This window comes from Papaver somniferum, unplaced genomic scaffold, assembly GCF_003573695.1.
Source record: "Papaver somniferum cultivar HN1 unplaced genomic scaffold, ASM357369v1 unplaced-scaffold_35, whole genome shotgun sequence".
NCBI classification, from domain to species: domain Eukaryota; kingdom Viridiplantae; phylum Streptophyta; class Magnoliopsida; order Ranunculales; family Papaveraceae; genus Papaver; species Papaver somniferum.
In genome coordinates, this window is record NW_020645971.1 from 1387613 (window position 1) to 1401272 (window position 13660).

At 37.0% G+C, this 13660-nt stretch overlaps 1 protein-coding gene across 2 annotated transcripts; it reads left to right on the plus strand.

Moving 5' to 3' along the window:
* Positions 1 to 3510: 3510 nt before the first annotated feature.
* LOC113342175 (protein TPR1-like) lies at positions 3511 to 10394 on the plus strand. 2 transcript variants are annotated; one of them, XM_026586804.1, is made up of 26 exons: positions 3511 to 3691; positions 3808 to 3944; positions 4039 to 4218; positions 4718 to 4831; positions 4940 to 5098; positions 5273 to 5444; positions 5556 to 5691; positions 5813 to 5931; positions 6061 to 6196; positions 6320 to 6429; positions 6533 to 6602; positions 6685 to 6758; positions 6842 to 6937; positions 7024 to 7116; positions 7199 to 7326; positions 7486 to 7720; positions 7815 to 7982; positions 8055 to 8129; positions 8218 to 8370; positions 8453 to 8563; positions 8676 to 8855; positions 8952 to 9080; positions 9170 to 9265; positions 9431 to 9613; positions 9704 to 9873; positions 9986 to 10394. In XM_026586804.1, the coding sequence occupies exons 2-26, from the start codon at positions 3865 to 3867 to the stop codon at positions 10218 to 10220; spliced, it is 3402 nt and encodes a 1133-aa protein (XP_026442589.1). In that variant the 5' UTR covers positions 3511 to 3691; positions 3808 to 3864; the 3' UTR covers positions 10221 to 10394. The 2 variants fall into 2 exon arrangements, with proteins under 2 accessions (XP_026442589.1, XP_026442588.1); XM_026586803.1 differs by having other exon boundaries at positions 7815 to 8129.
* Positions 10395 to 13660: the final 3266 nt, after the last annotated feature.

The window sequence follows — 13660 nt, forward strand, 5'->3', positions numbered from 1 at the left end:
ACTGGTTCAACCGTGTACTACTTATTAAAAATAAAATGAAAATAAATTGTAATGACCCCGAGACTCGAACATCTGACCTTTTGGCGGCAAACTACACAAAAAACTACTTGGTCTGGACGGTAGCCGTTAATACGAAGAAATGTTGTACATGGATATAACTTATTAAAGATGATTTGGTGTAAAATCTCCAAATTAATACATATAGGTATTAAAATATATTATTTATTTATTTGACCATGAACCCCAAACGACCCACTAGTTAGCCCTGATTGACCCAACACAGTATCTTTTTGGATTCGATGACGGGCCAGTTTTTAGAACATTGCTCCCTCATCTCCATTTAAGTTGCAAACTAAATAGTAATAAATTATACCCCTTTTTTGGCTGCGTAAATAGAGTTTTTATTTAGTCTTAACGTACTCGATGGTTTTCATATTTTTCCATAAATATTCTGATTTATATATCGCTAGTATAAAATCAACCACCAACTTTGCATGTTGTGAGGTTTTAATATTCTATTTTTTTTCTCAAGTACCAACACACATTATATTTATATCTATTTTAATCTCGTAGTAGGGTGAAAATTGATTCTGCTGAAAATGGTAAATTGGGTGTGTCGATGAGAAACGAGTCTAGACCCTAAACAAATGTACTGCAAAAGAATACTTTAGATTCGAGAGATCAATCTGTACAATTCTGGTCTAAACCAAGAAATGGTCTTTCCAGTCTTGCTTCGGTCACAAAATGAAGGAGAATGGTTGATCTTAGGGAGGGAAGCGGAGAATGTGTTGAGATCTTGTAATATAAAAAAAATCTATTTTATAGTAAGTCATAATAAACACCTGATCTCGTTGGAAGTGGAAGTAGTTGACTGGTGGAGAAGTGGAGATCGTGTAAAAATGGTGAGAACCATGTCCCTATTATGAAGGGAAGACTGGTCGATTTTACATCCACTACTTCTCTATTGTTGTCAACTATCCGCCTTTCCTGACACTTTCTCATAATGGGCATGTTGCACGCCGCACGCTGTAAACCGCCAGACCAATATCCAGATGAACATCCCCCAGTTTTGTGACATGTTTGATGTCTCGAGTATTTTTGTAGAAAATATGGAGAAAGTCACATGAAGAATGAAACAAGTCTTGCATGGTAGTTGCTGAGTGGGTCTTGTTTGCAAGACCTAATTATTTCGACCAATCATGTGCAAGCTAAGCAGCAGGTGATCATAAGTGACAAGTCAAGTTGAATGAATGATACTTGTCGTGAGTCAGTGCTCAAAAAATAGCATATGGTGCTTTTAGGTTAAATAAATAATAAAATTACTAAATTATTTATGAAATCGATATTCATGAAATATCGTTTGTAATCGATGCATGTAAAGCATCCTTTTAAGCAAGCAGCTCAAAATATTCAATGTATATGAAGCATCGTTGTATGCCTGCTTGAGTTAGTCGCGGATTTCACGGTCTTAAAGGGAGCGTGACCGACTTCTTTTGAGTAACTGCCAGAAGCAGTACGAGCTAGTTGGGGACGAGGTGATTGGTCCATCTAGGAGAGGGATGCTCAGTAGCAATTCGGCACCTCATTGGCCACCCAAAATTGAATCTAAGTCGGTCAATTTGGTTGGCTAAGTCGGACGGCTAAGATCGTTTTAAGATTGCCATGGACTGTTGTTGACCTAATTAAGACCCTTTTAAGCCGCGTGACTAACCTACTTTGAACAATGATTCAGAGCAAAGCATGTAAGCTAGGAGCGACCTGATTGGCTGAAATAGTAGAGAGCCTGTAGGTGGCTGGCATGGAGCTTGCTCGGTCATGTTAGAAGAAGACCAAGCTTGTTAAATCGACCGACCAAGTCGTGTGGTCGTGATCGTTCCGCGACTGACTTGGACCGTCTAGATTCAATTTTTTATATAAACAAGCAACTCAACTAGCCTACTTTGGACAATGATTTGGAGCGGAGCAGGTAGGATAATAATAGCCTACGGAAAAGTGATACTTTTTCTGGTACGGAGCGAAAGTATCACTTTTTTTGAAACGGAGCGAAAATATCACTTTTCTCGAAAAGGAGTGAAAGTATCGCTTTTTCGGAAACGTAATGCGAAAGTATCACTTTTTTTGAATGGAAAATTAGTCGATCCATACACCAAAATATGGTTGCATGATGTGTTATGCATCCTTTGTGGTGGTTTGCATAATGGCTATGCATTCAATTTTCGAGAATTGTGTCTAAAGTGAAAGTATCACTTTTCTTGAAACGTAGAGAGTACACGGTTTTATTAGTGTCTAAAGGGAAAGTATCACTTTTATTGAAACATAGGGAGTACACCGTTTTATTAGTTGCAACAGAAAAATAGTTGATGCATAAACCAAAACATGGCTACATAAAGTATTATGTATCATTTGTGGTGGTTTGCATAATGGACATACATTTAATTTTCTAAAATTGTGCCTAAAATGATAAATACCTCCAAATTTTTCGTAGAAACTCTAAATTTGATATTGTTGTTTGTACGCATTGCGCAGATTTTCTTAAAACCTTTCCAACGAGATAAAATTTGAAAATTTTCAAGGCACGGATTTTTAGATAGTATGTTATATTAAAGTTTGCTTTCCAATTATACCCTAGAAAATAGGATACATAAGGAGTTATAGTAATTGGACTAAAAGGGAGAGATAGTTGTGTCAAGTGAAAAAATAACCACCAAAAGTTTTGTTACACCAAACCCAATATTTTTGTGTCAATTGATCACTTACGATTTACAAAAAAATGACGATATAAAAGTCCTCCCTCGCTTCTCACGGTCGGCCCAATAAGTATAAACGACGGGTACCAATATTTACTTAGCTGGTACCAGTTAAGTGATCCAACGACTAGTATCACTTATAATATTGTTGTTTTATAAGAAATGGCACCAGCCCGCTTACGCTTGTACCGCTTTCGCTTTTAGCATAGTGTGAAGGAATCAGACACGCACAGGTATCGGCTTTGAAAGCTAGATACGTACTAAAAAAAATGAAAAGAAAAACAGCATTCACGTTTTGGGTTGAAATAGCAAAGGGCTGAAACATAAAGCCTCGGAACAGATATATTCCTTTGAAGACCATATAAAGTTACTTTGCAGCGGTGACATACGTACACAAACGAACTAGTACTCCATAAGGTCTACAACACCATACATCTCAAATTGAGAAGTCACGTAATATTGAAGATACCTCGAGATAAACTTTAAAAATCAAGGAGTTTTCTGTCATTTTCAGAAAATAAGATGCAGCCACGTCATCTCCCGACAAGGTAAGCGGACGTAAATCAAGTATATTCATTCATTTTAAGTAAATAGTTTCGAATCCGAAAGAAAAAACACGTATTTTCAAGTCCGTGCACGTACTTATATATAAGACGAACAGGTTATCAGAGAAGTGCAACTGATTATCAGAGTGATAAGTTGGTGAGAGATAATCAAAGACTTCTGCAAAACGCATCGATAAAAGTGGGACTTAACTCATTCTCTCTCATCTATCTTTTTTTCTCTTCTCCTCACTCCGCAGCTTTTTAATTTCTTCAGCTGAAAATGGAAACTGAAACCCTAGAATATTTTCTTCTTAAACACGAGTCTTAATTTTTGTAACCTCCTTGAATTAGAAATTTAAGCACCACCAATTATATCAAATCTTTTATCTCATATTTTCAGTAAGTATTAATTTCTTTATATAATCTCTGCTTGGTTTCTGTATATTATATATACTTTTCTTTTTTTCTCTCGTTAACTCAAGTTCTGATTATCTGAGAATATCTTGAAATTTCAGAGGTTTCGAGCCAGATTTCTCTTAATTCCCATTCAAATTTCAGCTAAATTTAGTAATATGTCATCTTTAAGTAGAGAATTGGTGTTTCTGATACTTCAATTCCTTGATGAAGAGAAATTCAAGGAATCTGTTCACAGGTAAATTTTTTTTTTTTTTTTGTTAGTATGTTTATTTTCTTTCTTTTATGGGATTAACGGTTGCTGATGTTTGGTTTTCTTGATGTTGAAATAGGCTTGAACAAGAATCAGGTTTTTTCTTTAACATGAAATATTTTGAAGAGAAAGCTAATGCAGGAGAATGGGATGAAGTTGAAAAATATCTATCTGGTTTTACAAAAGTTGATGATAATAGATACTCCATGAAAATTTTCTTTGAGATCAGAAAACAAAAGTATCTAGAAGCTCTAGACAGGTATATAAATTTTTATTTTTTCCTTCAACAACTTTTTTTTTTTTTACAGATTACTCATACAACTACTTATTTACAAGGTTAAGAGTACTAGTTTCGTGTAAGATGTATACTCCCTTAGGTTAGGTCCATGATGCCATTTCTAATAGAATGGTAAAGTTGTGAGGTGTTGTTGATAGTTGAAACCTAAGGCCTGAGTTAGAAATTCGGAACCACCATAATTCCTACACGAGAAAAAAGAAGTCCATGTACCATAAGCTTTCTCACCAGCCTTTCTAATTGAGTGGTAAAGTTCTGAGGTGTTGTTGATAGTTGAAACCGACGGCCAATTTTAAACTTGGGACCACCATAATTCCTACATGGGAAAAAAGAAGTCCACCCACCATAAGCTTTCTCACCAAACAAATCCCAAGGGGTGTCTCACCAGTTCGGTTTATTTTCTCAGTGTTCAGAATGTATTTGAACTTATTGTTTGTAATTTGTTTGTGTGGTTATTCTTCAGTCAAGACAGATCAAAGGCTGTCGAGATATTAGTCAAGGATTTGAAAGTGTTTTCAACATTCAATGAAGAGTTGTTCAAGGAAATTACACAATTATTAACACTTGAAAATTTCAGGTACAAAATTTTGAAGTGTACATTAAAGATCGTTTTGAATTTCCCTTTAAATTATTTGAATGCTTGGACTGATAGTTAATTTGGGTTTATTTGTGTTATTTGCATCAGAGAAAATGAACAACTGTCCAAGTATGGTGATACTAAATCAGCTCGAGGTATAATGCTTATGGAGTTAAAAAAGTTGATTGAAGCGAATCCTCTGTTTCGGGATAAATTGGTTTTTCCTACTCTAAAGACATCTAGATTGCGTACTTTAATCAACCAGAGGTAAGGTTCTAGATGCATGTTGGTGATGTTTTGATTCTTGTTTGTCTTTGTTCTCAGTGAGAGTCATTTTCATAGTTCCTACTTGGATGGATGTTTCATAAGTCGACCAGAATTAGTATATCTGTTCTGGAATATATCCAATTCTGGGTCGTAATTTGTGGATTGTATCAACAGTTTGAATTGGCAGCACCAGCTATGTAAGAATCCAAGGCAGAATCCAGACATTAAGACCTTATTCTCAGACCACTCTTGTACGCCTCCTAATGGAGCTCGAGCACCTACTCCAGTAACTCTTCCAATGGCAACCGTTGGAAAACCTGCTCTATACACACCTCTCACTCATGGAGTACGATATTTTTCATTTCGGTGGAAGTTTTGAATTGGTTGCCTAAACTAGGTTCCAGTTTTGGACCCAACTTGACTAATCTGTGCTATGTTCTAATTTTGTTGGATGCAGCCTTTTCCACCAAATGCAGCAGCTTCCAATGCTAATGCCAATGCATTGACTGGTTGGCTGACAAACTCAACTGCTCCCTCACTAGTTCAGTCTGCAGTTGTTGCTCCTTCATCAGTACCTATTCCTCCAAACCAAGGTCATGCTGCTGCAGTTAGTGTTCCAACATTTGTTTATGATCAGAAACAGGCTTTCCTTTCATCTTTTCTCATATGTCCGAGGAATTTCAACTGATACCATATCCTTTCCTTGTCTTACAGTTCCGATTCTGAAGCGTCCAAGAACACCTCCAGATGCTTTAGGTATGGTGGGCTACCAAGGGGTTGATCACGAACAGCTAATGAAACGGCTAAGATCCTCCGGACATCCTGTTGATGAGGTAATCTTGGATAATAATGAGTATTCATGTAAATATGACTGGACACGACTATACTATGGTTTTAGTAGTTATGTGCATTCGTCCATTAATGTCCAGTCTTATGTCTTATTTCCCGTCTTCCTTGTGCAGGTCACTTATCCAGCACCACTTGCACAACCTTCATGGTCTCCAGATGATCTCCCAAGAACAGTGGCCAGTAACCTTCATCAAGGATCGGATGTCACCACCATGGATTTCCATCCTTCTCAGCAAACATTGCTACTTGGTATCCAAATATATTATCTTATTACACTTATTTTCTCCATACTAATACAAGGATTCTTCTAAATGGTTCAGTTATGATTGGATAAGACTCCCTCTTGACTGAACTTGCGGTGTCTTTGTATAGTTGGTTCTGCTAATGGCGAAGTCACATTATGGGAAATCGGGATGAGAGAGAAGTTGATAACGAAGCCTTTCCATATATGGAACATGACATCTTGTTCGTTGCAATTTCAGGTTTGTATTTTAAGTTGAAGATGCATTTAAAGATATTGTCCGACAGTTTGAGCATTACAGATGCTACTTATATTGGAGTCTTACAAATGTGTTTCCCTTGTAGTCTTCTTTTGCCAAGGATTCATCAGTATCTATCAATCGAGTAGCATGGAGTCCAGATGGAAACTTGATGGGTACGTCATACGTGTGATTCAGTGGAATGTTACAACTGGTTCTTTGCTAGTTTATACTTTTAACTTTTGAATTTTTCTGCAGGAATTGCATTTACCAAACATTTGATTCATGTATACGCATATCAGGGTCCCAATGAGCTCCGTCAACATGTGGAGGTCTGTTGATTTTATCTTTTGCTATCTTATTAAGCTGATAATCAATTGAAACTAAAGATTTGACTTTCTACGTATTCTTACAGGTTGATGCTCATGCTGGTAAAGTAAATGATTTAGCATTCTGTCACCCAAACAAACAGCTATGCATGGTAACGTGTGGAGATGATAAACTGATCAAGGTGAGAATAATACTACGAGAAACTCTTCTCCTCAATTCACTGAATGTTTTCATAAACTCATCTATACATGGAAAACTGCATAACAGGTATGGGATATGACTGGGGGGAAGCTGTATAACTTTGAAGGCCATGAAGCACCCATTTATTCTGTATGTCCCCATCACAAGGAGAATATTCAGGTAAAACGCATGCAAGTAAATAATACACATTATCTTGACAATATAATACCTATTATCTTGAAACACCAAGTGGGTTTTACAGTTCATATTTTCAACGGCTACCGATGGGAAGATTAAGGCATGGTTGTATGACAACATGGGTTCCAGAGTTGACTATGAAGCTCCTGGACGTTGGTGTACTACAATGCTTTATAGTGCTGATGGGAGCAGGTATGATCAAAGCCTAAATATGTTTGTTGATCACTTTTTATGAACCTTGTTTTTTGATATTTTGATATAATATTATATATTATAGATATATTTTAGAATGTATAAAGTATTTTAGAATGTATAAAGTAAGCAAGATGGGTGTTCCTTCTTATCTCTCAGGTTATTCTCTTGCGGCACTAGCAAAGAAGGAGATTCTCACCTGGTTGAGTGGAATGAGAGTGAAGGAGCAATAAAGAGAACATATGCTGGTTTCAGAAAGAACTCACCTGGTGTGGTTCAATTTGACACAACACAGAATCGTTTCCTGGCCGCTGGTGAAGATAAGCAGATCAAATTCTGGGATATGGACCATTTAAACGTTCTTGCGAGCACGGATGCTGGCGGTGGACTTCCTGTAAGCATGAATTTCGGAGTTTGTTAGGCCAGGTTTTACACTTAGAGGGAGTCACGTTTACAATAGATTATTGACATCATTATGGTGATTTCAGAGTCTTCCTCGATTGAGATTCAACAAGGAAGGCAACCTTCTTGCCGTCACTACAGCAGAAAAGGGAATCAAAATTCTTGCGAACACCCAAGGCCTAAAATCTCTGAAAGCAATTGAAAGCCGATCGTTTGAATCATTGAGATCATCAATTGAACCTGCTACGCCTAAGGTTTATATTTTCAGTTTTGGTTTCATGTACATGAGGCTTTTTTTTCTAGTTTCTAACACATTCCTTAATCAGGTTAGCGCTGCTGCTGCTGTTGCTGCTGCTCCCATTACCCAAGTGGAACCCATGGATCGAAGTTCTCCTATTCCTGTATGTTTAAGTTCATGTTTGGATTTATATTTCAGTAACTGACCCCTTTCCGTAGTCACAACTTCATCTTGGCATGCAAACTTTGTAGAATGGTGCTGAGCCAACACCTAGAAGTATTGAAAATCTTAGAGCTGCGGAAGATGTACCTGACAAAGTCAAACCCTGGGAATTGGCTGAACTTGTCAATCCTGTTCAATGTCGAGCCGTTTTGATGCCAGATAGTGCAGACTCTGTGAGCAAGGTATGTTACTTCAATTGTTTCTCTAGGCAAATCTATCTCATATAGTTTTAGGTTTAAAATACTTCAAAATTTTCTTTTCCAGGCTGCCCGACTTCTTTATACAAATTCTGGTGGCGGGGTTTTGGCACTTGGGTCCAATGGTATTCAAAGATTATGGAAGTGGGGCAAAAGTGAACAGAATCCAAGTGGCAAGGTAATCATCTACATAATCACCTACATTTCTTTCCAGTTTGTACTTTCAAGTATTTAGACGATTTTTTTTTTCTTTTTCGAATAATGTTTTCTGAATCAACCGAGGTTTGTAGGCAACCACCAGTATTGTTCCACAACACTGGCAACCAAACAATGGTCTTCTTATGACCAATGATATCTCAGGTGTCAACCTTGAAGAAGCAGTTCCATGCATAGCTCTCTCAAAGAATGATTCATATGTAATGTCCGCAACCGGTGGAAAGATTTCATTATTTAACATGATGACTTTCAAGGTGAGTAGAAAAGTTCGTGCACTCATGACAATTTTTTTTTTTATCGTGCTCTTATTGCAAACTTTGCCAAAACTAATGAAATCATTAAATATACAGGTAATGACAACATTTATGCCACCTCCACCGGCTTCAACATACTTAGCATTTCATCCACAAGATAACAACATCATAGCCATCGGAATGGAAGATTCAACCATACAAATTTACAATGTCAGGGTGGATGAGGTAACCCTTCAAACATTAGGAATGGAATATTTATATCATGTTTGTGAGTCACTTACTATATTGGAATGTGTGGGTTTTGACATTATCAGGTAAAAATTAAATTGAGGGGTCATCAAAAGCGTATAACTGGTTTAGCATTTTCGTCCAACCTCAACATCCTGGTATCTTCAGGTGCCGATGGTCAGGCAAGTTACATTATTCATTTATTCGTCAGTCAGAGTTTCTCACTTCTTAGTTGTCGCTGGTCGATCTCTTCCTCCAACTTAATCATGTTAAATTGTTATCTTTCCTCAAAGTGGGCAAATTCGGTCTTCGTTATGTTTATGGCACTAATATTTCTCATCCTGCAGCTTTTCATATGGAACACTGACCCATGGGAGAAGAAAAAATCGGTTACAGTTCAACATCCAGCTGGAAAGGTGCCTGTTGGCGATACTAGAGTTCAGTTTCACAGCGACCAAGTGCGCTTGTTAGTATGCCATGAAACACAATTAGCCTTATATGATGCTTCCAAGATGGAATGCATTCGACAGGTATCAATTCATCCTCCTAATAATAGTGACACTCAAATACTCATTGATACCACTGTGGGTAACATACTTCCTCTATGTTGCTTCTTGTAGTGGGTCCCGCAGGATGTATTGCCCGCATCCATAACCTATGCAGCGTACTCCTGCAACAGCTTACTGATTTATGCTTCTTTCTTTGATGGTAACATCGGTATTTTCGATGCCGATAACCTCAAATTAAGATGTCGTGTTGCCCCATCTGCTTACATGCCTAAGGCACAGAAGTAAGTTTTTTTGTTGTTTTATTATGGGTTTTCTTCTTCATTATTAATATAAGCAACCATCAACTTTCTGTTCCTCATCCAGTCTGATCTTTGATTCTCAATCATTTGGCAGTCCACAAGCATACCCACTTGTGGTTGCGGCGCATCCGCATGAGCCAAACCAGTTCGCGGTTGGATTAAGTGATGGATCTATTCAAGTTGTAGAGCCCTCAGATTCAGATAGTAAGTGGGGTGTGTCAGCACCATCTGATAATGGAACAACATCGACTCCAAACGGTAGTAGGGCAGTAGCAGCTGTATCTGGCACTAGCAATCCAGCTACTAGTGAGCACCACAACCAAAGATGAGACTTAATTTTTGATTATTATTAATTTTTTTTTTTTTTTAATATCTCAATTTGAAATCTACATGCGCTGTAAGATAAGAGGTTTAGGCTTTCATTTTGGGTCTTTGAAGAACTAATTGTAGTCTTATTACAGAAGAAAAATGGTTAAAAGAAAAAACAAAAATGCTTTTATACATGCTGGTACTTGGTGGTTTTCCTTTCATTACCAATAATTGAGAACTTCACTTTCAGTGTAATTATTATTCTATTTCTTCAAAAATAAAACCCTGAAAAAGAAAACCTGGAATAACAAATTGAAGCTTTGTAATTTGTTATATGAGAGTCTCTAGTTTATAAGTTCTTGTGCCTTGTAGATTTGAAAAGGCAGTTAAACCTTGGTCGCAAAACCTTTTGCTAATAATGTTTGGTAGAATCAACCAATCAAAGTAGTGCCCATAGGTAGAGGACCTACCACATGGAAATGCAGGTTGTAGGTCATTTGGATTTGGAATTTAGGCCTGAATGTCTGTTTCTTTCTTAGAAGAATCGGCAATACAGATTCAGATTTTATGGAACGGTTCTGTAGATTTGACACTGCGGCCTTTATAAGGTTTATGCAGCTAATTTGTTTCGTCAAAATTTACTAAACTGTTTGAATCACAAGTTTCCATTCTAAAAATGGAGTATGAATGCATGGACAAAGAGAAGGGTAATAGTACCATTTGCTTGCCGCGTCATCTTTTAATGTGGTCTTGCGCGTTTTTACTGGTACTGTAAAACCTTACAGAAGAAGGGGGAGCAAAAAGAAAACATAAAATTTTGTTGACAACCGACCAGAAATCCACCACATTCAAAACTAGGAATATAGGGTTTCTGGAATGTCTTATAAACCGAAAACTCTATAACTTGGACAACTAACATAGTCGAGACCTAGGACAATCAATCCAGACCTTTGATCATTCCCATCTTCACCCCACTACCAATCCCAATGCTAGAGCCATTCCCCTCTTCACCATTAAGATCGTGCCACATCGTGTCCCAAAATTAGACAAGCTCCTGTTGTCCCGGCTGTAGCAAGGTCCCTTATATACTCTCTTCCTGACTGCTTTTATTAATTAGCAGTGTACCTAGGTGTCAGATCCTCAAACTGTTACTGAACATGGTTACATGCATACCAGGTTATTTCCTGGTATACCCTTTTTTTTCACTTTTTATTTTAACCTAAAAATAGTATAAATTGAAAAAGTGAAAGTAACACTTTTTTCCAGAAACGGAGGTAATATTATATAGACAGATAGATAGTGGGAAAGCTGTCCAAGCATTGCAAAGTTATAAACGGTAAGAAAAGCCGCTGGCTGGGCTAATTAAAATCCCTCACCGGTTTGTCAAGTTCCCAAAAGTATGATAAATTCATGGGAATGCGATTTCAATTTCGCTCATCACCCCTATCGACCATACTTATGCATTTTTGAACCTATGCCTCCTCTCCGACGAAAGCCACTAGTTGTATTCCAATTTTGGCCGACTAATATGGACTATATATAATCATGTTGTTCAAAGAGAAAAGAAAAAAAGATACTATGTAGAAAAGTCTAAGTAGATCTGAAGAAGGACATTAAATGACTGGAACCATATTAAAGAGTATTCTGAGATGAGTCTAGTCGATCCAACGCCAATACAGTGACGCTCACTATTTAGCATATGGGACTGGGTTTAATTAATGGTACAAAACATGGGGCTGTAATGAATGAAGCTGCTGCTGAATTGTCTGAGATAGTCTTTCACTATTTTTGGTCCCACCAACATGCACAATAAAACGTAAGCTGCAGTTTTTGGTAGGTGGTGGTAGTGATCCATTGACTGGAATAATGCGGGACATATCAACTTGTGTGAGCGACGCCAGAGACTAACTGATCTTCGTTTTAGTACGTAGTAATAAAACCACATGCCGGATGCACACGTTTGAATTTTATTCTCTTCACAACTCTAAATTTGATTACAATGATAATTTTTTTGTAAAACAAAATTTAATGTTTTTATTTATACTTATCACGTAGGTAATTTAAAAAGTTTTTCAAATATGTTAATTTCACAACAATTCAATGCGTATTTTGAAAATATATGTAAACAGAGTCATGGTCGTTAAACCTTTCTGTTAAGCCAGTTAATGTGTCATGTAGTACACAGTCATGTGTCTTATTCTGTATGGTCTACATTGTGCCATGTGTCATACTCTGTATGGTTCCTTTGTCTGCTTAGTTGTCTGCTTAGTTGTATCCCTTCTGTCAAGTCCCTGTTGTACTGACAGTTACAGATACTGTCTTCTATATTAACTCTATGTCTGTAACCTTTTTCCTTTGATCAATCTATTCCATTTCCTACACGGTATCAGATAACAATCGATCCTCTTCAACCTAAAACAAACCCTAATTTCCAAAACCAATCTCAACAACCGCCATTAATGGTGAGAAAAACCTTGAATTCTATGAATTCTTTACCCAACAACAACAACAATCTGGATACTACCAATCTCAATACCTCAAATCAGGCTTCTTCTTCAATGTCGAATCCATCATTACAACAATCAATTCCACTTATTCTTCCGCCACCGCAAACACAACCACAACCACAATATCAAACACAACCATCACCACCACCTCAATTTCAACATCAGTCATTTTACAATGTTCCTCAATCTAATTTTCATGTTAATCCTTTACCTTTTCCAAACATTTCAAATTTTGTGTCTACAAAGTTGGATGAATCTAATTTTCTGGTTTGGAAAGATCAATTATCGTCGATCTTGATTAGTACCAACTTATTTGGTTTTGTTGATGGATCTATTCCAATTGAGTCTCCATTCTTGATTCACAACAATGTTCCTGTGGCAAATCCGAAGTTTTCAGATTGGAGATCTCTTGATCATTTCGTCGGTTTTTGCATCAGTGCAATTGTAGTTCCTTCTCTAGATACAAAATTACTTGGTAAACCTTCAGCAAAAGATAAATGGAATCATCTTGCCAAAATATTTAGTGAACAGTTCTTTGCCAGAAAGAACATGTTGAGATCTCAACTGCATTCAATTCGTTGAGGTAATTATACTATATTTGATTTTCTGCAACAAATTAAGTCCATCTCTGATTCCTTGGCTGAAATTGGTGAACCGATACCAGATTCTGATCTTGTTATGTATGCTTTATCTGGTTTAGGCCGAGAATATTCTCATTTTGTGGTCACAATGCAAAATAGAGAAACACCTCTTTCTTTTTCTGAGTTACGTTCTAGATTAGTAACTCATGAGTAGTGGATGATAGATCAAGAAAATGAATCATCTTCTTTCTTAGCTAAAGATCCAACGAATTCTGCTTTTTTTGTTAAGAAGTATACATCATATGACTCTAGTTCCAAGAAGCCTATGCCAACTGCTTATCCTCCAAAGTTTGGTACTACAAATTCTGGATC

What these genes read in the sequence shown, in the direction of transcription:
- LOC113342175 (XM_026586803.1), top strand. Translation starts at nt 3,865, where the DNA reads ATGTCATCTTTAAGTAGAGAATTGGTGTTTCTGATACTTCAATTCCTT. An exon ending in TATCTAGAAGCTCTAGACAG is followed by an intron (nt 4,219 to 4,717) that starts GTATATAAATTT and finishes GTTATTCTTCAG; the next exon opens with TCAAGACAGATCAAAGGCTG. An exon ending in TCCAGATGGAAACTTGATGG is followed by an intron (nt 6,603 to 6,684) that starts GTACGTCATACG and finishes ATTTTTCTGCAG; the next exon opens with GAATTGCATTTACCAAACAT.